The sequence below is a fragment of the Strix uralensis genome, chromosome 9 (assembly GCF_047716275.1).
Source record: "Strix uralensis isolate ZFMK-TIS-50842 chromosome 9, bStrUra1, whole genome shotgun sequence".
Lineage (NCBI taxonomy): Eukaryota > Metazoa > Chordata > Aves > Strigiformes > Strigidae > Strix > Strix uralensis.
In genome coordinates, this window is record NC_133980.1 from 20,905,104 (window position 1) to 20,931,612 (window position 26,509).

Below are 26,509 nucleotides of genomic sequence, written 5' to 3' on the forward strand. Positions count from 1 at the left end.
ACCAGCCTGGGAAACCGTAACATAAGTGCTCATGTACAAAAAAGTCCAGCAGTCCACTGTGTGCTCCAGAGGAGAAACAAGTACAGTGCTGCTGCTGGGGCTGAGGAGGGACAGGGCTGAAGCACGGGTGCCCCAAGCTCTCTGCTGAGCCGTGGTGAGGGAGGGCAATGTCTGCCTCTCTGCTCCATCCCCCTGGCCCACTCCCTGGGGTTGGGAATCAGGTCACTGCATCGCTCAGTACCCATGGGTGCACCGGGAAGCAGCAAGTGTTCACACCAGGGGTTCTTCCTTAGCTAGAGTCTAAGTTTCTGTGTTCTCTTACGTGTGTTTCTAGGGGAGTTTTCACAGAGTTGAGATGCTGGAACTTAATAGTAAGTAAGAGAAACAAACAAGAGAAACTTGTACGAGAAACAAACAAGCCAGGATTTTTGTAGGCTGTAGGGCCATAGCAAAGTAATATGTGTGGATGAATCTGGTTGCCATTGGGGAAATGCTTGGGATTTTTTGTACCGTTCTGATTCGGATGTTGTGTGTAGCTGAAGGCCTCGTGATTTTGAGGAGCTGTGCGGTTTTGTCTCTGTAGGAGAGTCTGCACTTTGGAAAGGTTGCAACTTACCTTGATACTGAAACATGACTTGCTGTTACCTTTCTCTTCCTCTCTTCCTTCCCTGCTGCACCAGGGAAGGGAGTCCTGTGGAGGAAAGCTCAAATACCCTGGTGATGAGTGAGGGGAATGTTAGCACCTGAGGACATGCTGGGACCTGCCCCTGTGCAGTCCTGTGCAGTCCGGATGGAGTGGACCCGAGTCAGCTCTGGTCCAGCATCCGCAGAGCAGTGCTAGCACCGTGCTGGATCTGCTGCTTGGCAAATACACAACTGTACCTGTCTGCAGGGATCAAATTCTCCATTTCCCAGAAATTCTTTAATTTGGGGGAAAAATCTGGACATGCAGATATTCATTAGGTCCAGGGGTGCTTCAGCCATGTGAATTGTGAATAAAAAAATGACACATGAAATTCTAGTCACTAGAATGGGGAAATAAAAGGCAACTAATCTAGAAATTATTGATTTTTTTTTTTTTACTTGGTTAATATTTAGCCACCCCTAGCTGTGCTTGAACACGGTGGTAAACACAAAATGTGAGACAGGCAATAAGGAGTAGCTGATCTCATTTTAACATCCTTTAATTAGTGCAGAAAGTAGCCTGTCGACCGTATCTGAAGTGGAAGGGCTGCACGCTGAAGCGTTCACCGGAATGAATTAATACGTGATTCCAGGTGAGGCTGTTTCTTTCAGTGCTGTCAACAGTGAGCCCTGGGGAGTTAGTTCTTTCCAACCGGATGACAGCTAGTGACAGATTTCTTAATATTCGTTACACTGTTGATGCCTTTAACTGTACAGCACATCAGGAGAAAAAGATTCAGTGCTCTGAACAGCTGAACCTGGCCTTTTTGTTCTCACCATTTGAGTTTAATGGTATAGCTTAAAATGTAAAGCCTGTGATACAAGATCATCAGAAGTCCTTTAGTTAGACTGTAAACTGCCATATTTTAAATTGCTTTAAATTCATCGTGCTTCAGAGCTAGAATGAACCTTAATGCCACAATGCTATAGAACACAGAAATGTTTGCAGGTAACTTCTGTACAAAACAACTGTGCCTGTTCAGGCACAGTTCAGGGAGCTATTCTGTCACATTTCTAATTTTTTTGTGGTTTATTTTGAGCAGTTTTCTATCCTGCAAGATGTTTCCCTCCCTACCTCTCAAAACCTACTGAAAATTTTATTACATGTTTTATACTAAAGGGGCCTCCCAGTCTTGAAGAATGCTTAATGTTGTGATGGGCAGGGAAACTTATCTGTTCTGCAGGGAAAGAAACCAGGGAAGTGATCTGCTGAAGTCACTGCAGGAAATCCGTGGCAGATCGGGAAAGACATGCTCTTGGTTGCCCTGCTAACCCATCTGACCAGCCTTGCTCTCCAACTTGCTATTTGAACTTGTTTGTTAAGCATCCCTTACGCTGCAAGGAAGGCTCTTCATTACTAGGAACAAGCCCTGTGCCTAAGCCAAATGTAGTGAATTCTGGAAAGAGAAACCCCACAACTTTGGGTGGATGTGCCTTCAGATATAGTGCGACAGAATACCCTCTTTTCCACCCAGAGATATCTCTGGGTGCCCATGCAGCCTCTGCAGCCAGCATGGTAACATGGCAGACCGCTGCTGCATGCTTCTAGCCAGCAAAAAAAAAGAGCAGAACCTGGAGCCCCGTCATAATTTCACTTTGGAAATAACGAGTGGTCACTGTGTCTGGAAATCATCATCTGATTTATTTTCAGTGACTGGGTAAACGTATTGCTGCATTTTGTGTTACAAAGGAGAACCTGCTTTCTGTCTAGGCTCTTCCTCTTGTAGATTGCCAAGTGTTAGCAGAGACCTAGTAAAGGCAACTCTTAGAGGCATTTCTTTTCACTGGGATGTAGATAACTGTGGAAGGATGGTTGTAGGTATTCAGGACTGTCCGTTGGACCTTACACTCAGAGACACTACATACAGGCCGAAAGGCTTACTTTCATCTCTACTTTAATCACTGCTTAATTTCTTCAGAGTCTCCATCCAATCTGAATCCCTTGGCTGCGACACAGGTGAGTGTTGGAGAACAACTCTGTGCTTTGCCTTAAAACATTAGAGAGAAGCTACTAGTTGTCCTGACAAGTATTTCAAGGTTTTCCAGCCCAATAAACTTGGATGATATTACAATGCAATGGCTGAAGATGGTGTTTTGCAAGCATTACTCAAACTGAAAACACTTTTTTACAAGTGAATGAAGCCAGCTCCATTAAACAGGCTTCCCCCCCTGGCTCCAAGAAGTTCCTGGTAATGGTAATACTGAATGTTTTGATTCTGTCTTAAAAACTAATTTCTGTAGTATCAAGAGGGAGAAAATACTACAGAATCACATAGTTCCAGTAAAGTGCCTGCGAGAAGGGGGCTCTGTTTGCAGATAGAAGATATAATTGTTATTGAGAAAGATCAGAAGCAGCCCAAGAAATATAGGACTGAAAGTGTATTTGACAGTAGGCAAAGACAGCCATTGAAACCAAAAGTCTCCCAGCTACAGACATTCAGTGCGCTTGTGATCTGGATCACCTAATTCCATCTGATAAACATTAGCTTTAGTCTAGGAGTGGTTTTTCCCCCTCTGTCCCATAAGAACAGTTTGATTTTTCTGGCCCATTTGCAGCAGCATGCAATAGCAATGTGTGTATCTTAAGATGTTGCACAGGCTTTGACATCCTGGGATCCTGGCTATAGGTCACAGCTTGGAGCATTGACAGTATCCAGTAATGAGGCAGTGCCATGTCAGATACAACTGGTTGAGTTATTTGTAGCAAACAACTGGTTTAATTTCTTTCCCTCAGTCCCTGAATGATCTACTGAGAGGTTTTGACTGCCGGAGATCTGCGTGTATGAAATGACAATGACTGTTTTATGCAAATTGCTTTCATGCTCTGGATCGCCCATCAGCTATTCAGAGAAATTATTTCTCATTATTTGTTATTTCGGCTGAATGACAGGCCTTGCAAGTCACGGGGTGTTGAGCCTGATCCCTGAGTGAATAGCTTCCGAACTCATATGGAGCTTTCAAAATGATCTTTCAATAGGGCTGTATGCATGCTCTGAGCAATAAACCCTCATGCAAACAGATTTGCTGTGTTTTCCTCTTATGTCCCGCGTTCTTGTCGATGTTTGTTTATTGTCGGCAAGGAACGGGAGTGTTCCCTAGCCTGTAGGGCAATCAATTGCTTGTCTTCAGACAAACCTTTGCAAGTGCTTCTTGCCAGCATTTTCTTGACTGTAAGTACAGGACACACTGGTGCAGGAAGACAGGACTGAACTGGCAGGCAGTGTGGCAGTGGTCAATGGATGACCTGGCATGGGTTTGCTGATGCAAAACCATGGTGCAAAACGGCAGGGCTCAGGCAGTGTCTCTGCTCCTGCGGGCAGCCGCCGGCGCAGCCGGGCTGCAGTGCTCACACAGCCCAGGCCCTGTCTCTGCCTGGGAAGCAGTCAACATTTGCTGCGTTCCTTATGCGGTGTTTCAGCAAGAGGTTGTACACGAGAGAACTACATCATTTGTGACAGTTGTAGCTCTAAATAGGAAATGATTAATATTTCATGATTATTTTTCTGTAAGGCGTGATTCTTGGGAGAACGCATCAGTCTGACTTGCTGGAGAGAATAAGCCTGCCTTGCTTAGCTTCAGATCAAAATGTAGTCAGGCACTGCATGCTAATATACCTATATTAGATGAAAACTCTCTGGCTGGCTGACTAATGCTCTGCTGCCAATATGTCAGTAGAAAAATGAACACTTAAGTTTTAGAAACTTCTGCTTCACTCGTCAGACTTGAAGGTTAGCACTCTTTCTGCCTTTGTCTTGTGCACTTTTAATCTAGGTTTTAAAACAGTGCAAGAGCTCATGAATGTCAGATAACTGCATCAGTTGCAAAATCTTTGATTCTGATCTTTCCTTATTTACTTATTTTTCCCTTTCTTGAGTCATAAGCAAAACTCCTTAAAATATTTCAGGATTGCACTAGAGAATAACAAACAATTGGCCAAGGAAATGTTCTTGTATCTGTGACACGACTTTTCTGTGAAGGTAGCTATTCAAAATGCCTCAAGGTAAAATATATTGGCAGATATCTTACAGGACTTTTGTTCTTATAATATTAATAGGATGGTCCCAGAGTTACTGTTAATTGGCAGCTAGGCCTCCAAGACTTTGACTTATGCCCTGGACTGCTCACAAGAAAGTCTATAGGAAGGTCATGAAAAGGTTGGTAAGAAAAGCGCAATGGAAGCCGCTCTTCTTTTTTCTCTGCAAGTCGTTCTGTAGGAAAACTTATACTATATTGTAGTAGGATGCTGTTAAGTGCCATCAACTGGGATGAAAGAAACAGTGAGACAGATTCCTATTTACATATATAGGGTCTATTCTTTAATCTGAACTAAGTCAGACCAGAAGAAAATGAGGCTAAAAGATGATGTATATTCCCACAGACTAGTATAATGGCTTAATCCTCGTGCTAACAGCAATACTGGAACATAAATAATTCACAGCAGATTCTGCTGGTCCCAGCCAGGGTTTCATTCTGTTAGACACAGTAGAGAATACTACAAAAACATGATGAAGGAGAGTTAGGATTGCAGAGAAAACATGTTAGGAAGTGTCAGCATTAAGGTGATCTGTGAAATGTTAATTTAACACCCCCCCCCCCCATGCAAGTGCTACACTTATTCTTAATTACAGTCACGTCTACTCGCTCTGTCTGTGCAATGTGGTGAATATACTTGGTATAACCAAGCAAAACAAGGACTCCTGGTTCTTTCTAGGATGCTATTTTAGAGTTGGATTTAGTTTTATATCACAGCTGTTCCAGACTTTTTAAGGGCTGTTGGTAGCCTCTAAATAAAGCAGAAGGGAATGTGTAGGAATGGCAGCTACTTTGCAAGACAGCTCTACATTCACAAGACACTTGAAAATAAGTTTGGAGAGGAATGATTTACAACACTAGAAGTACTTTGAGACCTCATTGAGAGACAGGGTCATCTCAGAACTTCTGTCCGCAGTATCCAAGGTTTCAGGGACTTAGAAAACTACATAGCTGAATTGCTTTGCTTTTTTTTTTCTGTCTAAAAAAATGGATCAGACAACCCCTTTGGGGCGTGTATAATTTTCTGCACTTGTGGGTATATCCTGTGGTATTGGATGATCCATCTTTTTTAAGCTAATGCAGCTGATATGTCAGGCAAGACTTGCTCAGCAGTATTAAAATTCATTTTACTTTATGAATTTAGGACTTACATCAGCACAACGCGAAGTATGAATTCAACAGCTACGCCGTAGGTTAGAGTAGTCTTCAGATAACAGGCAATACAGCCATGGGAAGATACTGCATTTATCAGTGGATTGTGGGCACCTTTGTAGATGTTGCTTTCAATGATCAATGTAGCAATCAAATTTGCAGGCTTGTTTTATGATCTGTTTGCCTGAAAATCATTGTTTGGTTGTTTGTTTCTTGGGATCTTTTCTCTTAAACTGTCATTGCTTGATAAAAGGAGGGGTTGTACTTGGTTGTAATGATTATAAAAGGGAGGTTTGGTTTGGTTTTGTCTGATGCCACTGGCACAGAAAAGCCTCTGCAGTTCTTTTTGGTTTCCAAGTTAATTCTGTCCGGGTCTTGTCAATAGATGGTCTCTGAGCCCTGGCTGTCGAAGCAGCTGTAACAACATAAACTTAGAATTAAGAATGGTCAATAGTAATTAAAAATCATGGTTAAGGGCTCTCATTCGGCAAACACTGACTGCTGCTCAAAGCACTTAGGTATGTATTTATTTTTTGCACGCTCCAAATTTATTTGGTCTTACTACAACTGAAGCATATACAAATATAAAATTCTATTGTTTTACTGCTTTTTTAAAGCAGCTATAATTCATATATGTACTTGGTGGGTAAAAATCAGGGAACAAACTGCAGTTGTATGTATGGATTTACTTTTGGGAGCAGGTTCTGTATTTCTGCTTCCCTGCAGGTTAATTGTGCTGGGATTTGCCCTGTTGTGCTTCTCACTTCAACTTATTTTTCCCAAGATTTCTCTTATATTATAAGCCTCATTTCATACATTTAATATCACTGTTCATCAGCCTAATTACCCTTTGGTCCCCCCACTTTGGCACAGACCCTGAAAGAGAGACTCGGTATTCCTGCCTCAGCTCCTGCACCATCTGGTCTTTCCAGCTCAGAGCCCCTGGCCGTGGTCTCCAGAGGAGCACACATCTTCGCAGCTGTGCTGGCTCACATGTTGGCACTGACAACTGAAATGTTTCTTTCTCTTCCCAATTTCTGCTGTGTCTCCTCACGTTACAGTTCTTCTTTCCCATTTCCTCCTTTTCTGTACAGAATACCTCCATGCTACAAAAAATATAGTAAGATGGGAATTGACGTCCTTCACAATGCCTAGCAGTGAGAAAGGAAATCCTTCCACAGAAGCTCAGGGAGGAATGCTGCTATACAGGACCAAGTCTGTACCCACCAGCCACTGCTGGGTCCTTGGAGAAGAGAGGATGAGGAATGAGAAAAGGACCTTCGTGCACCAGGGTGAAAACCAGCCAGTGGAGGCTTATACAAACAGCCACTGATCCGAGACAGTTTCTGCAGCTGTAGGCTGAGAGAGGCGCCGAGCAGCAGTATGATGCTGTGTGGAGCACAGTGGACATCTGCTGCATCAACATCAACAGGCAACAGCACAGCAGGAGAAGCTGAGAAGATATCACTTCAACAGACATATATAGTCATGACTTCCTGATTAAAAGCAAGCAACATCAACCCAGAAGGGTTGTGTTTGGTTTTATTTGTTTGTTGTTTGTATAATAATGTCGTGAAAGTTATGTAAAATTGAGAACCTCATCAATATTACATCTGCAACAGATGGCGAAAACCTCCCTGCATGGACAAGTAATCCATTTAGTTCTTCAAAGATCACCAGTGCCAGATGTAGTATCTGGCCTTTTGATTCAGCTTCAAGATACGTTAGTGGAAACCCACAGCCAGCCAAACAACTCCCTGTTGACCCCATGTCTATGCAGGAGCATATGCAAGCCACGCTCTAGGTAAGGCTGACAGTAACTCCTTGAGGTGCTTTGCGACCTGATTTTAAACAGCTGCAGTGAATTGCTTTGCCTTGAATTTCAAACAGTTTCTTTTGGGTGAACCAGAACACTCCTATGGGGTCCAGCATCGCGCCGAATGCAGTAGATACAGATGACAGGATACCCGTCATTTTTCCAAAGATGGCCACAGAGTCCTTGGGGGGACACAGCTTGCCTTTGTAAGCAGCTCCTGGGCTGTGCTCTTCTGTGTGTGCAGACCTGCTGCTGGTGGGATGGACCTAGGGTGATGGTTTGCAGCACAGTGGCAGTGCAGCAGTAGGCCTGCTTCAAAATAAAGTTAAGAGCTACAAGTCTGGTGGAAAATGTATCATGCTGATCCAGATCTTTCCACACCACGTTGTCTTGTATGGGGGGAGATCATCACTGAAAATTGTGTTGGTTTTAGGGACAGGTGAAGAGTTTGCTAAAATGGTGAAATAGAAGAGGTAGAAAAATTAGTGTTAACAGTAAAAATGGACAGACCTGAGTCTCATGAGCAGCCCTGCCTCTGGCCCTGCGTGGCATCCCTGCGCCTGAGAAGTCTGCTCAGTCTGTGGAATGAGAATAGCACTGGGGAAGCTACTGCCAGCATCACATAAATCCATGTTGCTACCATCAGGCAAAGATGAAATAATATTATCTCAGTTGTCACAATGCTCACATGATGCGTGTGGCAACAAGTCGGTTTTCCACACTCAGTTGAAAAGCCCTGCGTGAAAGTAAGAAGGCTTTTTCAGTGTGAGTGCTTGCAAATGGAAGCCAATAACTCAGTCCCATCCTGCTGAAAAAGTGCATTTCCCGCAGCCACAGCCCTGCCTGCAGATTCTCACTGGAGTAAGCAGTGTCTATAGAGTTCATGCTTGATTTTCAAATGTATCCGGGAGAAAATTTCCGGAGTGAGGATGCTGCAGATTTAGGGTGAGATACAATAATGTGTCTGTTTACTTTCAGATTTGAATCCTATTGAATCTGAATTATTAGCCCAGCACTCAAGCAGCTATTTTCATGAGAAGCCTTCTGTTGCCTGCAGGGATCCCTGGATACAAATGGTTTGTTTTGAGTACATTTCATTCAATTGGAAAAATAGCTTATGTTTAATATTTTATAAAAGAGGCTGTGTATTTTATCTTTGCTAGTACAGAATCTATGCTTTCCATCTACTCGTTAATTTTTTGCTCAATTCTTTCATTGTTTCATTCTGAGGCAGAAAAAATGATCTTGCATCACATAGTCCTATCTTGTGCTTAAGCTGGAACCGCTCAGCAAGATGCCTGTAGCCATAAGCTGTTTGGACTCATATTCAGACAAGATAGTGCGTGGGCTACTTTCTCACTGGGTATTTGTCCCTTCCTCAACTTACTTGTTATGGTACCATTTTCCTACCTGAAAAAAAGCTGGCCAGGGGGTTGTCACACATCTGCCTTTACCCAGTGGTGGTATCTCAGCCTGGAGCGTGTTTCCATACAACCCAGCTGGTGGGTGGCTGGGTGGGTTGGCCCAGGGTTTGGAAGAAGAGCAAAACAGGAGCCTTGGGGCTGGGAAGGGCACTCAGCCCCTCTAAAGCACTTACCAGCGAGGTGTATCAGACAGAAAGCATTTACCTTAGGGGAAAATCGCAGCATTTTCTCCTGATTATATGGATTTTACTTGCCAGTCAAGGCTCTGATAGCTGAGAGAGAAATGCAAGACTGCTATCTAAAACAGTTTGGAGGTCCAAGCAAAGGTTCTTCCCGGCTTGCAGAGGTGTCACTAGTTGTCATATAGATTGCAGCCTGTTGGGGGAAACAATGTCACCACTTACATGTTGGCTTTTGCTTGGGAAGGGAGCAGCCTTCCTAGCGCTTTTTTTCTTAGCCCAAGAGACCTTTCCAGGAGTGAGTGATAAGAAAATTATATATGTTAACAGAGCTCTTAATCTTTTCAGTGGATGGATGTGTTGTGCCATGTCCCCAGCTGTACCCACCCTCTGGTTCCCACCCCGCCCCACGTTGGATGGAGCATGGTGACTTGTCCACGTGCACTTACGCAGGGTGGCTGCTCCCAGACCGTGTTGCTTGATTTCTCTGTCTCTTGCTGTTCAGAATATGCCTCCTGCATACCTGGGCATGGCATTAAATCCTCTCCGTCCGGGGAGTGGCTCTGCCAGTTGACAAATGGGCTGCACTGGAGTCCTGCTCAGCTGCACGAGCCACGGGGCACCCCTGACCACAGGCCAGACCACAGCCCAGCTGCTCGGAGCAGCGAGGATGGCCAGGCAGGAGGCTGCTGCAAGGCTGGGGGGTAGATGATCAACCCTCTGTCTCTTCTGCTTTTTGCATCAAGGTTCTGGACTTGCCTTGATCCTACAATCCCTAAACTAGCAAAGCTGCCATTGAAGCCAACCAGCTCTCCCTGGCTGTGTATCCTGAAATTCAAAGTACAGTTCAACCCTAAATGCTAATGGGGTAAATAGTAATAGTATAACCACACAGGATGATATGAATTTGTGCTCTCGTTTTGATGCAATCACTCATGTTTATGTTGAATTAACTTTTAATTTAATATATATTTTTAAAAAAGGCCCTGACATGAAGTGGTTCTGCCTTGTCCACATGAGCTACCAAATCAAACTGTTTGCCCTCTTCTTGGTAGATATTGTCTCCAGGAAGAAATTCTGTAACATTGGCTCTGTGCTGTGCCTTGCACTGAGTCTCTTTTTTTCTATTTTTGTCGCATTCATGACCAAATGCTAAATTTGGGTTTGACCCAGATCTATATAAATTACTGTAGCAATAGGGTTGGAACCTATGTAGGCACATACTTAACTAAGCAAAGAAGGACAAACCTATGGCCACAAAAAAGGCTGTAATGGCACTGGTGAAACTAATGACACTAGCAAAGACAAAGCAAGAGAAAATTGTGATAATGTTTTATTTCAAGGAAACAGAGCATGGCTTCCTTCTTGCCCTCCTAGTTTTAGCAGATAGATTCTCACACTCCGTGTTGCTAAAGCACCTGTTGCCCTAATGGTTTGGGCATGGAAGAACATTTGCCCACATGAAGTAATGCAAGCATGCTAGTTCATGGTTTGAGAATGGTTGGATTCTCAGAAAGAAAAAGGAGTAAGAACAGGAGTGTTAATTTTGGAGTGGCAATTTTGCTACTCTGAGTCCTGTCCCATGTTGTCAGACAAGGCAGCAGGTAACAAAACGGAGGTTTTGTGCCAGAGACAGGGAAATCCAAAATCGTTGAGGTTTTTCATGTTTATGAGTGATTAATGTGAAAATTAATGAGGCTTTAATGTAAGGGATAGAAATGGCTTAGCCCCAAGATCATAAAGTTTCTGCAGAGCAGAATTGCTGAAATGATTTAGCAGAGGACTAAGTAATGTAACTAACCTTATGCACAGCTGTGAAATCACTTCTATCTGTTTATTTAAAATGGAAAATCACATAAATGTGTGTACAGATCACAGTTGTGCCAACTTTTTTCACTCCCATGTAAAACCTTTGTGTTCTCTCACGGAAAGACATCACTGAAGGTCAGACTTGGCTGACCCAAATACCCCAAGGGGTCCAATACCCCTCACACCACCCATGGAGCTTGACATGGGTGGGTGGCACTCGCCTGGCAAAGCAGAGGCAAACCAGTTTTGCTGTCTGTAGTTGCTGGTTGTTGCCACAGCTGCTCTGAAGGGCTTGGTGGTTTTAGTTAAGTAATCTCTAATCATTTTGGGTGAACCTGTGCAGTTTCTCCAACTGCCAAGCCATGGTTGCTTTGTCTCCTTCCCCCAGCAGTGGGGAGCGGTGCAGCTTCTCAAAAAGATACAACCTAGTTACAAGCAATCATCAGTTTTTTTCAACTCGACTTTGGCAAAGGTAAGTTGGCTGGGGCTGGAGTACGGGCTGCATCTTTTGTATCCTGATGACGCTAAAAGTTGCTGGGTCGTGCAAAGTCTTGTGAGTGACGCATTGTTAAAGCAGCTTGTGAGCAGCAAAACTTCCCTGAGCACAGCGAACCCCGCTGCTGAGCTCCTCTGGGTGTCAAGGAAAACGGAGCCAGCCCCACGCTAATTAAAACTCTTTTCTCAACTTCTGCTTGGCAAGGTGCAAAGAAATCCTCTTTTCATGCTCAAGGACTAAAAATAAATCCTATTTTGGGTTTCAGAAGCAGCTGCATGACTAAAATGAGCCGTTTGGTTTCATTCATGTTTGCTGTCTATTAATCTGTTCTCCTCACCCTCAGCAGGGTATGACTCAGGGCTTCACATTGTCTTCCTCCCTAAACTATCTGTGTTTTGACTTTAAATTCTGCCGTCTGACGCAAAGCAGTGCTGAAATCATGACAGTTTGATCCAGCCAGCTCCCAGGAGGCTCTTGATCTTTACTGGCTGGTAAATGTAGCACTCGGAACAGCTATGCGGAGCAGATATTGATATTTTTACACCAAATGTTGGTAAGCAGATGTCACAGGCTTGTGAAAAGCCTTGAAACTCCATGGAAGAAAATATGTGAGTCTGTGTGTGGGGGAGGCCTGGAGATAAAAATAATTTGGTGGTTATATGTGAAGACATATTCCTTAATCTGTTGGTGTTTTGCTATTCCTGTTCATGGTACTCAAACTGGAGGCTGCACTGGAACAAGTATAACAGTAAACTCTTTCCCTGTTGATTCATCTGCTGCTTTTACATGGTCCTTCCAGTGGAGGCTTCTCACCTCCTCTAGCCCTAGCTGAGCTGGTAGGGCTCACCCACCTGCCATGAGCAGAGGGTCTGTGCCATGTGGTGGACCCCAAGCTTGAGGCATCCTACAGTAAGTGTAGGTCATGGGGCAAGGAGGTAGGAACGGTGAGGCAGCAGGTCTGGGCTCCTCCAGCAGTCACTGGAGAAAACAAGAGGCATTTCCAGGGGTGACAGAGCCCTGGGGTGGGACTCACAAGCAGGCACAGCACAGCTGATCATTAGGTGACCCCAGCCCTGGCGCAGGAAAGCTGAGCTGCTGAGTCACTGTAGGTGCAGAGCAGCATTTCCCATGACAAATCACCACCCAGTTCAGTTTGCCCTAAGTGGTTGTGCTGCAGGCTGAGCAGCTGGGTTGGGTGGCTGCTGCAGGCAGGCTGGTGGGCACACGTGGAGGGAGAGCCTGCAAGGCGCCCTCGGCAAGGCAGCCATACCGTCTTGGCCACCTCCTGGAGCTGGGCACCTGCACAGGCCCCTGCAGAGGGGCCGCTTGCCCGTCCAGCATCAAGGATTCCTCAGGCGTATGGGGTCCCAGGTCTTAACCAGCGCAGGGAGGGTAAGGGGAACCCCACCCGAGGCACAAGAGGCTTCTGCTGAAATAGTGACACTTGCAAGGTTGTTGGTATGTTGGTATGCAAAGGTGGATGTACACCCATATCTCGGAGGTCACAGTCAAGTCTTGCTGTAAGGCTCCTCTTCCCAGTTAAATTTTTTACATGCAGGCAGCCTGAAATCCTGAACATGTAAATGTTGGGAAAAAGTCAGGTTTTGTATTTTTTTGGTTCTTAGCAAACTCTCTTTTTGAAATGTCCCTACAAAGAGAGTAGCAAACCTTCAGGGAGGCGTGTCGGTCAGGCTGGCATTGAACCTATTTAATCTCATTGCAGCATGGAATAAAGCCCAGTGATCTACAGCCACCAGACGCTTGCCTTGACATCCATGCTTTTAAAGGACTGTGGTTACAAACTGCAAAGCCCTTACTTTTCCTTACAGTGTTATATTTTCCCCTACCCTTACAGCTTTGGTAAAGAAATTTCAGCCATTTATTATGTACTAAATTTAGGGAGGCCAAAAATATTTGCATACAAATACGTTTGATCTTTGAAGCATGCAAAATGAGCAAAAAATAACAAGTCTAATGTTGGACACTGGCAGAGTTCAAGTATTTTAAAATTAAAATAAATTAATCTATAGCTGTGATGGCAAATGAACTTTTTGTGAGGAAAGAAAACCTCCCACTTCTTGTTACATACAGAATAAATGCAGATATTCAAGTCAGATATGGACTGAATTTTAAATGTGACAATGGCACTTATTCTTCAAGAAATGCCATGTCTGTAATGAATTGTAAATTATTTTTAGTTGCCACTGGAAACAGAGGGAGGGGGGGGAAGTAATATTGACACAACCATGCTTTATTTTTAAGTGGTACTGATCTTTGGTGACACCAATTAGAGGAGGAGAGAGCTACAGCTGAAGTGAACTGCACAAACTGCAAACTATTTTGGTCTTTAGAAAAGAGCTACAACAGCCAGACAAACGTGCTGCCTGCTGCTGCACGTTACTGCTGGGATGGTTGTACCATCAAGATTGTCATTCTGATCCTCTATGTGAGCTGGACACATGTGGTGGGAGGCAGGTCTCACCAGGAGACCACGGTCCATGGACAGTGGAGGTTCTTGCCACCGTCATCCCAGCAGTGCTGGTGCTGTCCCGGGGACTGGGCACAAGGGCAATGGCACCAAGGCCCACATCACACCTTGCTACCTCCAGAAGGCAAGTTGTCTGACTTTTCTTTCTCCATTAACGTTAGGGACGATGATCTTCTAGCTGGGTATGACACAACACAGTGGGCTAGAGTCCTCTTGCCTCTGTTCCCTGCAGTGAAGTCCCCCCCTCCATGCCCTCTTTCTTATACAAAATTAAATAAAATCTCTTCGAAGCTTTACTTACTCTTAAGTTAGAATGCAAGATGCAGGGTTGATTGATTAACTTTTAGCTTCTCATGATGCATAACTGTGTAAGGGAGAGCATGTGACAGGGCAAGCTGTTCAGAGAAACCACTGTGTTTATTGCTGGTCTGTTCCCAGGATCCACAAAAGGATTGTCAAAATGCTCTCAGAAAAACAAGATTACTGAGCTCCTCTGGTTAAACAGTTGATACTGAGCTAGTTCTAATGTAATTTCCTAAAATTCAGAAATGCCATGATGTGGTCTTACTCTTGTATAAAATGCCATGGAACTTCTAATGACAGAACAGATCAAATTTTCTGTTGCATGACTCAGTCTGAGGAAAAGAATGCCATACACTCAGTATGACAAAAAAAAGAGTACATTCACTAAGGTCCTCCTTACAGGACTCTGTTTGCAATCAATCATAAGCACAAAGTCCAGGCAACACTTTTTGATATGGAGTAAAATTGACAGCTGAATTGTGGATACCCTTTGGTAAATTTTATCCACTGAACCCAAAATAGCCACGGCAGAGACCTAAGCCAAGTGTCTGCCTGATTTCACACGCTGTAAATCTCAAGTGAGTGGTTAAGGAGCAGAGGAAGGAATCATGCTGACGTGCCAATTAATCTGTGTTGTCTGAAATACACACTGATGATGAGGATCAGGGATAGATGGATGGGGGGCAGCAGGACATTTCATGGGAAACAATTTGCTAGATGAATATTAGGCGTTTGGTGGCAGAAGGCACAAAACAAGAGTCTGTTGGAAATAGCTGCAGAGGCACAAGAAAATTCCTGAAAATCTGGATTTAGCATTTTTCTTCTTGTTTTTTGTTGTTGTTGGTTTTTTTGTTTTGATCGCAGTGACTATGTTCTCCATGGACTAAGGTGTATTAGCAATAACAATGTCTGCAACTATATGTTTTGTGGGCATTCAGAGCCTTGCTGAAGGGGGATGTGGTGTTCAGCAATACCACTCCCAGCTGCTCAGGGGGAACTTGGCCCTTGCTTTCTGCTTACTGCAGCAGATGCCTTTCTGTTTTCCTTCTACAGAGATGCTATCAAGGGTCCAAATGTAACTTCTCTTTTGGCTCTTTTCTTCCTGGATCCAGTGATGAAAGCGAGCATTTTGGATGGTATCTGGGGCCTGAATAAAGCTGCTGATGGAGAGTTTCAGCACAAAGACTGGTCCTATATTTTACTCATAAATCTACGTAAATGAGAGGCTTCCAGATCTCCATTTCAACTACAACAAATGCAGCGAGGACAGTCCTTTTGTCTGTGTTCATGGCTGCAATTATTTCTGCCTTGCTGTTCTTACGACAATTTAATTTTGTAACATTTATTGGTTTGGAAGGTACATTCATCCTAGTTTTTTGCATTTTGTGCTGTAAAAGGTCAAAATTGTCAGGAAAGATTTATTTTTGGGGAACAGGAGTCCTTATTTAAAAGCCAAACTAAAACAACCTTTCTGGAATAGAAAGGAAGCAGAAGAAACGAGCTAAACCCCAGAGCAGCAGCTGGAGCAACGTGTTACATTTCATGCTCTCTGATTTATGGCACAGTGGTATTTACTCACCCTAGTGATCTAGGCGTGCAAGCACTGGCCTTTTTGCGCCTGGAGTGATGAGAATGGAGTTCACACTGCGAGGGCATTGCCAGCAGTGCCTGGCAGTGGTGCAGAGGAGGGCAGTCCCTCTCTGGCTGCATCCACACCCGGGGGAGTGGGGCCGAAGCCGGAGCGCAGCAGCCTGGCCCTGGTCCCACGCCGCAGCCACCAGCAGAAGCAGAGCCCTGCAGGGGGGGGGTGCTTGCCCCCTCCTGCACTACTGCCCACGCGCCCAAGGCAGGGAGCTACCGTGGATCCTTCTGCCTTATCTTTCCCCCATGTGCTTCAGTTTTTCTATCTATCTATCTATCTATCTATCCATCCATCCAGCTATCTATCCACCTATCTATCATCTATCCATCCATCTGTCTATCATCCATCTATCCATCCATCTATCCATCTATCTATCATCTCTCTATCTCAGGCATACAATGGAGGGGTGTCACCCCTGCCTTAGACACACACACACACACACACACACACACCCCGCCCCCCCCCACCCCAGGAGCACCCAGCCCTCAGTGGGGTGCTCTAGTGTGTCGAGAGCTCCTGGGCCTCCAACGCTGGATGAAGAGGCCAGAGACACCATGAATTGCTCCTACCCTCTGACAAAGCCCGATCCATGCTACAATGGCTCATTCAGTGGATTAAAAAAACAAAATCCACGCAGACTGTAGCTTTGAAAGGCCAGTTCCTGCAGAAGGCATGGGCACAGTTAGGCGCACACACGCCGACCTTTGTGCCGTGCTGCCTCCACACATGGTCTTCCTCGCAGTTTGGCTCACGCTGGCCTCCAGTCCCCGCATGCCCCCCGCTGCGCTCCTGTCCCCAGACCAGGGCGTGTGCCCTGCGGCTGGCTGGGGCCCTGCGGCTGGCCGGGTGGGCACCCACAAACCCGAGGTGTTGGTCAGCTTAGTACAGTCCCTGCCTCGCTGCTCCTTGCTACCCCCTGGTCTGTGGGAGCTGAGAAGCAGCAGGCACTGACTGTACCCTCTCTGCCTGTTTTCTTTCCATTTTACCCCTTTCTTTCCTTTTCCCCCCTCTTTCTTCCTTCCCCCCCTTCTCTTTTTTCCTTTTTTTTTTTTTTCCTTTTGTCTTTTTTCCTTTTCTCCCCTTCTTTTACTTTCCTCCCCATTTTTCTTCCCCCTTCTCTTTTTTTCGGGGGCCCCTCCCCTCCCTCCCCGTTTTTCTTTGCTTTTGTATCTGGGGGGGTCCCTCCGGCTGCCCCCGGCAGGGTCCCGCCGCCCACCGCCCGTTTCCCGCCGGCGCGGCCCGGCCGAGGCTCCGCCGCGCGGGCGGGGCGCGGAGCGCGGTGACGTCAGGCGCGGCGAGGGCGGTATAAGCGGGCGCTGTCCGGGTGCTGAAGGCGGCGGCGGCGGCGGCGGCGGGAGCGGGCGCGGCGCGGGCAGGTAGGGGCTGCGCGGGCTCCGCCGGGCGGGCCGGGGCCGGGGCCGGGGCCGGGGCCGGGGCCGGGGCCGGGGCCGGGGCCGGGGGACGGGACCGGGGGGGACGCTTGTGCCTCGGCTGCCCTGCGGGGCTCAGCTGCCGCCCGGGCAGGCAGCGACAACAGAAAAAGAGGGGAAGTTAACAACGAGTTACGGCGGAAAGTTGATGGGGTTGTAGCTGCTCTTTGCAATTAATATATGTCTATAAAATATAGACCTACACCTCTCTATATTACATATATATATATGTCTTATCAGCATCGTTCGCGGCCGAAGCTGGGAAGTAGAGCGTTTCTCTTTGCGATCGCGTTCAGTCGCGCTGGCTCACCGACATGGCACTTCAGCCGCCTCAAAATATAGGAGGAGAGGTTACCTTGGGCGCAAACACAGGCTGATTAACGCTCCAGGTGTATGCCTATACAAACAGTCATTACACTCACTCAGAACTGCTTGGGGTTTGGGCTTTTTGCCCTTCTCCTCACTCCATCGTTATTTTGTTCATGTTTTGAGTCCCTTGAACAGGGTGAAGGGCTTTTAAAAAAAGCAAATTTAATGCAGCCGTATTTATTGCAAAAGTAAATGGCAGGAAGAGTGTGTGATATATTTCTTTATTTTCCTTATGGAAAACTGCTGCCAGATTCCCCCTCAGACTCTCAGGGCAGGGACTCATCTATAGGAAAGCTTGAGTTTTCATTGCAAATTTTCGCTGGAAACATTACATTCACATCAGAGACAAGTGCTGAGAGAGATCGAGAGAGAAAATTACCGCTACCATGGAAACATCCCAGAGAGGAGATTTATTTTTTTGTCTGTTTTGGGGGGAACTTCTGTCAGTCTGCATTGCCTTTGTACATGTTAAATTGTGACTCGATTTTCTCATTTTCTAAAGAGGAACTTTTACATTTGTTGTCCAAAAGATGATTATCCTGTGTGTTAGGTGCTAATAGAGGAGAAAATATGCTCCCCATCTAGGCTAGCTTCACAGTTATCCATCTGTAGACAAAACAGCCATTTTAGCATATTGTCCTCTGAGAGGCACCGAAGGGAATGTTTTACTATAGACCCTAAAGATAGTCTAAAATGTCCTCTATTTTCCAAAAAATATGGAACTAAAGTCTGAAAGACTGGGGAGGCGTACTCTTACCCTAGATAGCACAGTATATTTAATGACAAGATTTTATGACCTGAACTCCAAGCTGTTAAAAGAAATCATTCCCAAATCCATTGGACAAGGCTTTCAAGTATCACCTACCAATAAATTAGAAGTGAAAATTGATCCAGAGACAAATGCACCCAAAATATGTCCAGAGGAGCCAATGACCTGTTATTCCCACAAAGGCAACATCCTTGTGGAACACTAAGCTAAACTTTGCCTGGCTATGCGCATTTTTATTTTAATGGGCTGCTGAGGACTCTTACAAAGGCTGTAACAATACATAATTGTGTGCAGGGAGGGAGGGTGAGTTCCTGGTCTCTGTGAGTGGGAGGTGTCTGGCAGATAATTATGGAACAACTCTCCCTTCCCCCATCCCTCAGAAAGGACAGTTTCTCATGCACTAATCAAACTAACTCTGTTAATAACCAGTCTCTCTGCTGGAAAGAAAAAAAAAAAAATCTTAATTTTATTTATTTGCTGCAGTAAGTAGCAAAGTGCTTTTTTTCATGGAGATAGACATTTATGTATAGGACTAGCACCTTTTCTGTGATGGAAAATGAAGCGATGCGTTGGCTTTGTTTCAGGGCAAACTCAGATCTGGAGGGTGGGATCTTCTAATCAGCTGTTCTGAACTAACCCTTTGTGAAATCAATGCCCAACCCTATCCAGGCTTGAATAGTCAGAAACGTTTAGGGAAATTGTTTGCTGTTAGCTTACCCAGGCATACTGAGGGAAAAAAAGCAGCTCTCTGAACTGATACTGCTTTAATTATTTAGTTGTCACATTATGTTAGGAACAAAAACTGAGCAGAAAAATCTACAAGTGAGCTGAAATGAGCATATTCATGCTCACTTTCTGCTTATAGCAGTGGGTAAATAGTGGTATACATAGCTCTTTCAGTCTGTCATGAATCACCGACATCCCAACAGGATGCTTTTACCAAGACAAAAACCAAAGGAACCAAAATAGGTCAATTAATCAAAGTGGTTTCTATCTTTATCATTTCTTTCTCATTATTGTGCTTTATTTGTTAATGTAACTGAATCAGAAGAGAGTCTCACGGCCCCAGCGCATCAGTGCCTGAGCATCTCCTAGAAAATGAGTGACGGCAATTTTTCCCTTCACTGGGTGGAGGGTGCTCGGCTTCCCGCAAGACTGGGCTTGTGCAGATGTATCCTCATACGCAGCAGTGCTGTAATCTTCTTAATTCGGAGGCATATTTTCCCCACTTCTGTTCCAGACTTCATTGTTGGCTGGCGTAAGCTGGGCAGACTGACTAGACATGGGCTTCTACTGATCTATTCTAACTGAATTTAGCTCACTTTTGCCAGTGGTCACATTTCTGCCTGTCCTGGGACCTGATTCAATTTCTGCTGAAGTGAATGAATGAATGAAATCACCACTTAGAACCTACCTACTTGAGCTCATTTCCAAGATGGGTTTTAAAGGATTCAGTAAAATTATATTTTATGTTTAAGATAAATTACGGTTTGCCCTTCATATAGGGGATCACTGCCCATAGGAAAATGGTTCACTCATAGAGACTCTTAACTAAAACTCACCTGTAATACAAATAATTTTTTTTTAATGAAATAGCAAAAGAGAAAGTAATAACACTAACAGTAATGACAGAAATAAACTTGCAAGTCATTTTATATGCCATGTTCTTCACTCACTACATTAATTTTATTGCAGTCTAGCACCATTCAGCAGTATTACCCTGGCATGAAATTAGATGCCCCGTGGAACAATCTCACAAAATAATTCTGTATGCAGTTTTAATATTAATATTTTGAGTGGCATTTAAATATATGGATATACTGATTTTACCATTTGAAGCCTTCATTTTCATAATCAAAATGAGATCTAGATTCTTCTATCAGCATTTCATGAGCTACACAGGATTTATATTTTATACTTTGGTGCTGCCATTGGGAAATTGATGTTCATACAGTACATTGAGCATTGAGATAAGAAATTTCTAGCATAGGAAACCAATAGTTTCCAGTAAACTGAGGAATCATAGGAAATATTCAGAAAATCTCAAATTTCCACCAAAATATAAGGCTTCCATGTATGAGTTATATTAGGTTTCCATAATTAATAAAAGCACGTGTATTACTGGGGGTATTCTTCATGATGAGTTCCAGTTTAAAATAACAATCTCTATTTTGCTTCTCAGTTTCCTAAGTTTGTCTCCCTATTAACTGCTTCTTTTTTCTTCTTCTTCTTTATTTCAAGGAAATATCTTAAATATGGCAGAAACTAAAACCTTACAGCTTGGAGCAGCCTGCACTCTCACCTTTTTCTTTGTCCTAATCTGTTGGGTTGATGCAGCTTCCTTCCAGCAGCATCAGCTGCTTCAGAAAGATCCAGACTATGTAATGAAAAACTTGCAAAGATTTCCAAATCCCGATATGATCAAAGCTTTGGAATACATTGAAGATCTTCGCAAGCAAACTAACAAGGGAGAAGGCCCTGATTACAACTCTTATCAAAGTGTCCCATATCTCCTGCAACAGAAAGAAGGCAAAGATCAGGTTCACCTACCAGATAACGTAAGGGATTCTTTGACCGAAGATGAGTCCCAATGGGTTAAGGTAATGTTGGAAGCCTTGCGGCAAGCTGAGAAAGAGTCAAAAGTTGGCCCAAAGGAGAATAAACCTTATGGTCTGAGTTCAGATAACAGCTTTCCAGCTGGAGTAACTGATGATTATGAGGCTTACAAGTGGCCTGAGAGGTGGCAAAAATATCTCAAAATGCCTCTTGGGCCCTATGAAGACAGTTCGAGAGACAGTCCTTTCAAGCGTACTAATGAAATAGTGGAAGAACAATACACACCCCAGAGCCTTGCTACATTGGAGTCTGTGTTTCAGGAGTTGGGGAAGATGGCAGGACCTGGTAACCACAAGAAAGAAAGGCTGGATGAGGACCAGAAATTGTATGCAGATGATGAAGATGATGTATATAAAGTGAATAACATTGCTTATGAAGATGTGGTTGGAGGAGAAGATTGGAATCCCATAGAGGAAAAAGTGGAAAGTCAAACCCAGGAAGAGATAAAAGACAGCAAAGAGGAAATTGATAAACATGAAGAGGAGATTGATGATGAAATGAAAAGATCTGGGAAACTCAGCTTCCTTGAGGATGAAATAAGAAGAGACAGTAAAGGTCAAATTTCAGAGGATGTTTCAAAGCTAATGAATTATTACCTGAAGAGGCTGGTGGGCAGTGCTGGGAATAGGAAATTAAGGACTGGAGGAGAACTTGAGGAAAAAAGAGCACCTATGTTTTTGGATAAGCAACTTGATCCTCAGTCTATAGCTCAGCTGATAGAAATCTCAAGGAATTTGCAAATTCCTCCTGAGGATTTAATAGACATGTTGAAAGCTGGAGAAAAAAAGCAGCTTCAGAGTGAAAGGTTGGAAGCTGAGCAGGAAGTAGAATTCCCAGAAGACCTCGACGAGATCACTGAAACCAATCTAGGACAGAGTGATATATTTAAAAATAATGTAAACTCTAAAAATGGGTACATGAAGCAGCCTCCTAATGTTATTCCAGAAAATCTACCTGAAGACCTCAATATTGAAGATATTGTCAGTCTTCTGGGAACTGACAGTTTAGCAAATCAGAATCCCTCCTACTTACTAAATCGTCTTAATCAAGAAAATGATTTGCCAAGACTGTCTTACATTCCCAGAAGATTGAAAGGACACCCATTTCCTAAAGCTGCCTGGATGAACGATTTGGAAAGGCGACAAATGGAGTATGAGAAACTGAATGAGAAGGATGAAGAGCTGGCCGATTACTTGGCAAAGTTGTTGGCAAACTATCCCGAAGTTATCAATACGAACCAGCTGAAACGAGTCCCAGTTCCAGCTTCTGAAAGCAACCTGCAGGAAGACGACCGGCTGGAGCAGGCCATCAGAGAGCACCTAAGTCAGGTGGGACCACAGGAGGCTGCGCAGTTGGCTTCACTCAGCAAAAGGCTTTCCATGGCCGGGGAAACTGATGACACACAAAACAGGCAGTATCTGGATGAGGATATGCTAGCAAAGGTGCTAGAGTATCTAAAACAAGAGAAATCAGAGCTTGAAAGAGATCACATTACTAAACGGGCAATGGAAAATATGTAATTGTTCCCCAAATATTATTTCTCTTCAATGTGTTGACTTCTATCCCAATTCAGTTGTGATTTATTCCCGCTCTCCCACTAAACAACCTATGGTAGACAACTTACCATTGAACAGTCTGCATATCTTTCTCAGAGCTGTTATATTGTTTATTGATATACTTATATATGTTATAAATTATGGGGCAAAAACCAAATTGCTTCAAGTGTTTTAAGAAACAATTTAATTGAATCAAGTAAAACTATAACATGTAAACAAACAATTTGCATTGTTAATAAAACATGATAAATGAAGAGTGACAATTATAATTTGGAATTTTTAAGATTAATTGGATTATTTTGTTACTGTCTGTAGTGGTTTTTGTGGAGTATCGAATAAAAAATAAAGCATTATATATATAGTTTTATTTACAAGGCTTTTTCTATTCAGTGTTTTATTGTTGATGAATAAATTATTTCTGGACAATAGACTGTGTTTCTTTGTGGCAGTTGATAAAGTCATACTAATTTGAAAAGGAAACATTTTTACTTTTACAGACAACTCTTCTGGAGTCTATTATTTTATCGTAGAATAAGTTGGTAGCAAATACTTCTGGTTTTCTGGGTTGTAAGAACACTGACTGGCATTATCTTTAAGAGCAGCATGTACCTGAAGATCTTGCTGAAGTCAACCAGGGCAGTAATTGCATTACGTTTTCTGAAAATTTGGCCCCACATAATTAATGATTATGTATCTCTTGACAGTGGGAAGAAGATAAATGATCTGGCCATCTAAGCCAGGCTTTATGATGAAAGTCTAAAAATATACAAAATTGAACCTTTGCATGTGAGTAGCAGCAGCTCTGGGAAGCTCGGCAGATGGGTTCCTCACCATCTCTCACGATGGCTACCACAGAGAAAGAGACAGGCTCCAAAGCAAGGCAAGCATAGAACTCACCCTGTAGGTAACAGCTTTTTGTCTAATGAAAACATTATTCCCTATTTCATGAAACAATCATTACATGTGTACATAAGTATACACAGAACCTTTATTATTCACTACATTACCTGGACACTTGAAATGTCTCTTGAGCTCCTGTTAAGACCTGCAGTGGATGTTCTGGAAAAGCTCAGGCTCTTTTACAGAAGGAAATGTGCTTGTGTAACTCTGTGAGTCAGACATGGTTTTCACTAGGATAGCTCAGGCATAAACACTTCCAGGATTATAGTTTAAAAGTGGTTTTTCCCTGTGGTATTCTTCAGCAACTCATCTCCGCTAAGTGGGGTGGAGATGATTTTTGGCAAGGCAGTGTTTTATGAAGCAAAGTACAAAGGCTGCAGAAATAAGACTTCATCTTCAGTGTCACCATTACCATGAGCAACTGCAGACAATAGGAGTGCAGTCAGAGCTCTTACTTTGGTCCACAGCAAAATCCTTCAGTTTCTTGTTACTGGATGAGTCAAAACTTTGAACATTAAATTGAAAGAAATACGGGTTAAATTCACTTCTGTACTCTAAAGAAGGACAAAGCTGTTGCCGTTCGAGGTGTATTAGCTTGGGAATTTGGAATCACTATTCAAAACAAAATTCTGCTTTAAACAAATAACATTTTTAATCACCTTGATTCCTAATACTGTTATTCTCCTTGATCCTAATACTGCTCCTGCAATGCTCATAGTCCAGAAAATTTTCTTTTGTCAAATCAGTAACATTTAATACTTAAATATATAAAACTGGGGAAGAGTAATAAAAAACAACTGAGACTTAACTGAATGTTTGCTGTTTTCAATGAACAAGTGTCACAATTTTATATTTGCCTTCCAAGGTTGTATTTTAACAGGAAACTTCACTTACTGCCATTATTCAGAGTACCAAAGCCTGACTCCATAGCCAGTTTGCTAGACACTTTGTTTTTTCCAGGGCTGTAGTTAAATGTCTTTTTTTTCTTCTCTTTTCTTACGGGAGAAAAGAATTAACTCACATAAATATTTTCATAAAAGGAAATAATGGGCAGGCAGAGAAGCACAAGGCCATGTGAAGGCTGACGCAGGCGTTGTGCCGCAGGGGACAGGTGCTGGAGGGGACTTGGCAGCCGGGGTCACAGTGCTGGCTCTGCTTGCATCTGGCTCTCCTGGGCGTAGTGAGGGCACCTTCCCACCACTTCGTCTCACGTACCAGGTGAGGAATGGTTTGTCAATCTCTGCAGAATACCTCTCCCAGAAGAAGAGGTTTTTTGGAAAGGGTGGCTGCACAGGCTCTGCTGCGGTCCAGGGACAACGGCCCCTTGGGAGCAGCCTGCTGTCCTGCAGCTGAGCTCAGTGAGGGACCAAGGGCTCCGTGATGATGACACAGAAGGAGTCATGCTCCTGCAGCCTCCCAGGCATGGGTATCTCATATCTCCTGGACATGGCTGCGACCTGCATGCTGTAGCATGGGGCTTCCACTGTGGAGCAGCCAGAGGCTGTGCAGGGCTTTGGGCACTCACAGCTTCGATGGAGGTGTACAGTGGTTGCAAACAGGCTGTTCAACACACCTAATAAACACCATCATGATACCAGACTAAATAATTAAAAATATCTTTAGCAGGGCTTGGGTAAAGCTCACTGAAGACAACAATCTTCTCCTCAACTTCTGCACAGACCCTGAAACAGCACATTTCTCCTGCCTCAGACAGATCAAAGCATGAGCAGGATAGCAAGGTGGCTCTGAATGTGTTTGCTTGTGTTTTCCTTTAGTAGCAGTAGCCTTGAAGCATGTGTGTGTACCTCTGCCCTCCCCAGGTCTGGGCAGACAGTGAAGTCACACATCAAAGCTAACACCTGCACCACTTGTGCCACCACACAGCCACGGTACAGTGCATGTTTTTGGCTTTGTTCTCATGGCTAAAATAGATACAAGGTTTTTTTTTTCCACAGTGAAAATTAAAACTGCTTCCCCCCGCCCCTTTTGCTGCCCTCCTTTCTTTCAGTGGTGACATACAATGGTGTCTTAAAAACGAGTTTTTCCTTCCTCCCCTCCCCAGCGGTTGCCGAGCCACAGGCACGGAGGAGCATCACCCTCGCCCCTCCGATGCAGGGCCGAGCAACATGTTGCTATGGCAGCCGGGAGGCAGCTGTACCGCCTCCCAGCATCACATCGCAGCGCTGAGGAAACGAAGATGAGTGCTTTGAAGTGCCATCCTTCACTTCTGCTTTGTCCTAAAATTGTGCTTGGATGGCCTCTGCCACAACACAGCCAGCCCTGCCGTGGGTCTCTGCACTGTGCTGATGCTCCTCTTTCCCTTGAGCTGATACTTGTGGCACCACAGTTCCCCTAATGCCACCAAAGGTCCCCAGACCGGAGTGCCTTCCTAAGGGACTTGGCTCAGAGTGTATCTGAGAATCTCTTCAAGTGGAAAACAAAATCATCAGGCAGTGGGATTTATGGTTTAAAGGGTTTGGAGTTTTTTAAACTCAATGTAAAAGGTTGACCATCAAAAGAGTGACATCTTACAGCAGGTATGTTAATGTAGCATGCTGTTATTATTCCTACTTCTTTAGCTCTCTCATTTTTTTCAAAAGAATGATTCCAGCAAAGGGACAGAGGTTCACAGGTCCCTGTTTCAGCCATTATTACTTGAACATATACCAGGCAATAATATATCTAATTTAAAAGATGTGTGGAGGACCTTGAAGAGATGCCACACAAAAGAAACCTGGTCAAGCATAACTGGTGGTAGTTTTAAGTTCCTTAGTTTCATTCCCCTCATTCCACAGCCTGCAGCACTCCCTTTGCCTGGGCTACCCAGGCTCCTGAGCTGACCAA

General features: G+C 44.1%; 1 protein-coding gene and 1 long non-coding RNA gene across 3 annotated transcripts; both read left to right on the top strand.

The window, feature by feature from the left end:
• The first annotated feature begins 1,145 nt into the window (after nt 1-1,145).
• On the top strand, nt 1,146-7,395 carry LOC141947059 (uncharacterized). The gene is made up of 2 exons (XR_012630011.1): nt 1,146-1,277; nt 6,963-7,395. It is a non-coding gene; the product is annotated as an uncharacterized LOC141947059 (long non-coding RNA).
• Nucleotides 7,396-8,706: 1,311 nt separating this feature from the next.
• On the top strand, nt 8,707-23,195 carry SCG2 (secretogranin II). Of its 2 annotated transcripts, none has more exons than XM_074877705.1 (2): nt 8,707-8,760; nt 20,835-23,195. In XM_074877705.1, the coding sequence occupies exon 2, from the start codon at nt 20,849-20,851 to the stop codon at nt 22,727-22,729; it is 1,881 nt and encodes a 626-aa protein (XP_074733806.1). In that variant the 5' UTR covers nt 8,707-8,760; nt 20,835-20,848; the 3' UTR covers nt 22,730-23,195. The 2 variants fall into 2 exon arrangements, with proteins under 2 accessions (XP_074733806.1, XP_074733805.1); XM_074877704.1 differs by lacking the exon at nt 8,707-8,760 and adding an exon at nt 17,320-17,401.
• The last annotated feature ends 3,314 nt before the right edge of the window (nt 23,196-26,509 follow it).

Bases quoted from the DNA above. Each gene is read 5' to 3' on its own strand.
- SCG2 (XM_074877705.1), top strand. From the start codon at position 20,849: ATGGCAGAAACTAAAACCTTACAGCTTGGAGCAGCCTGCACTCTCACC.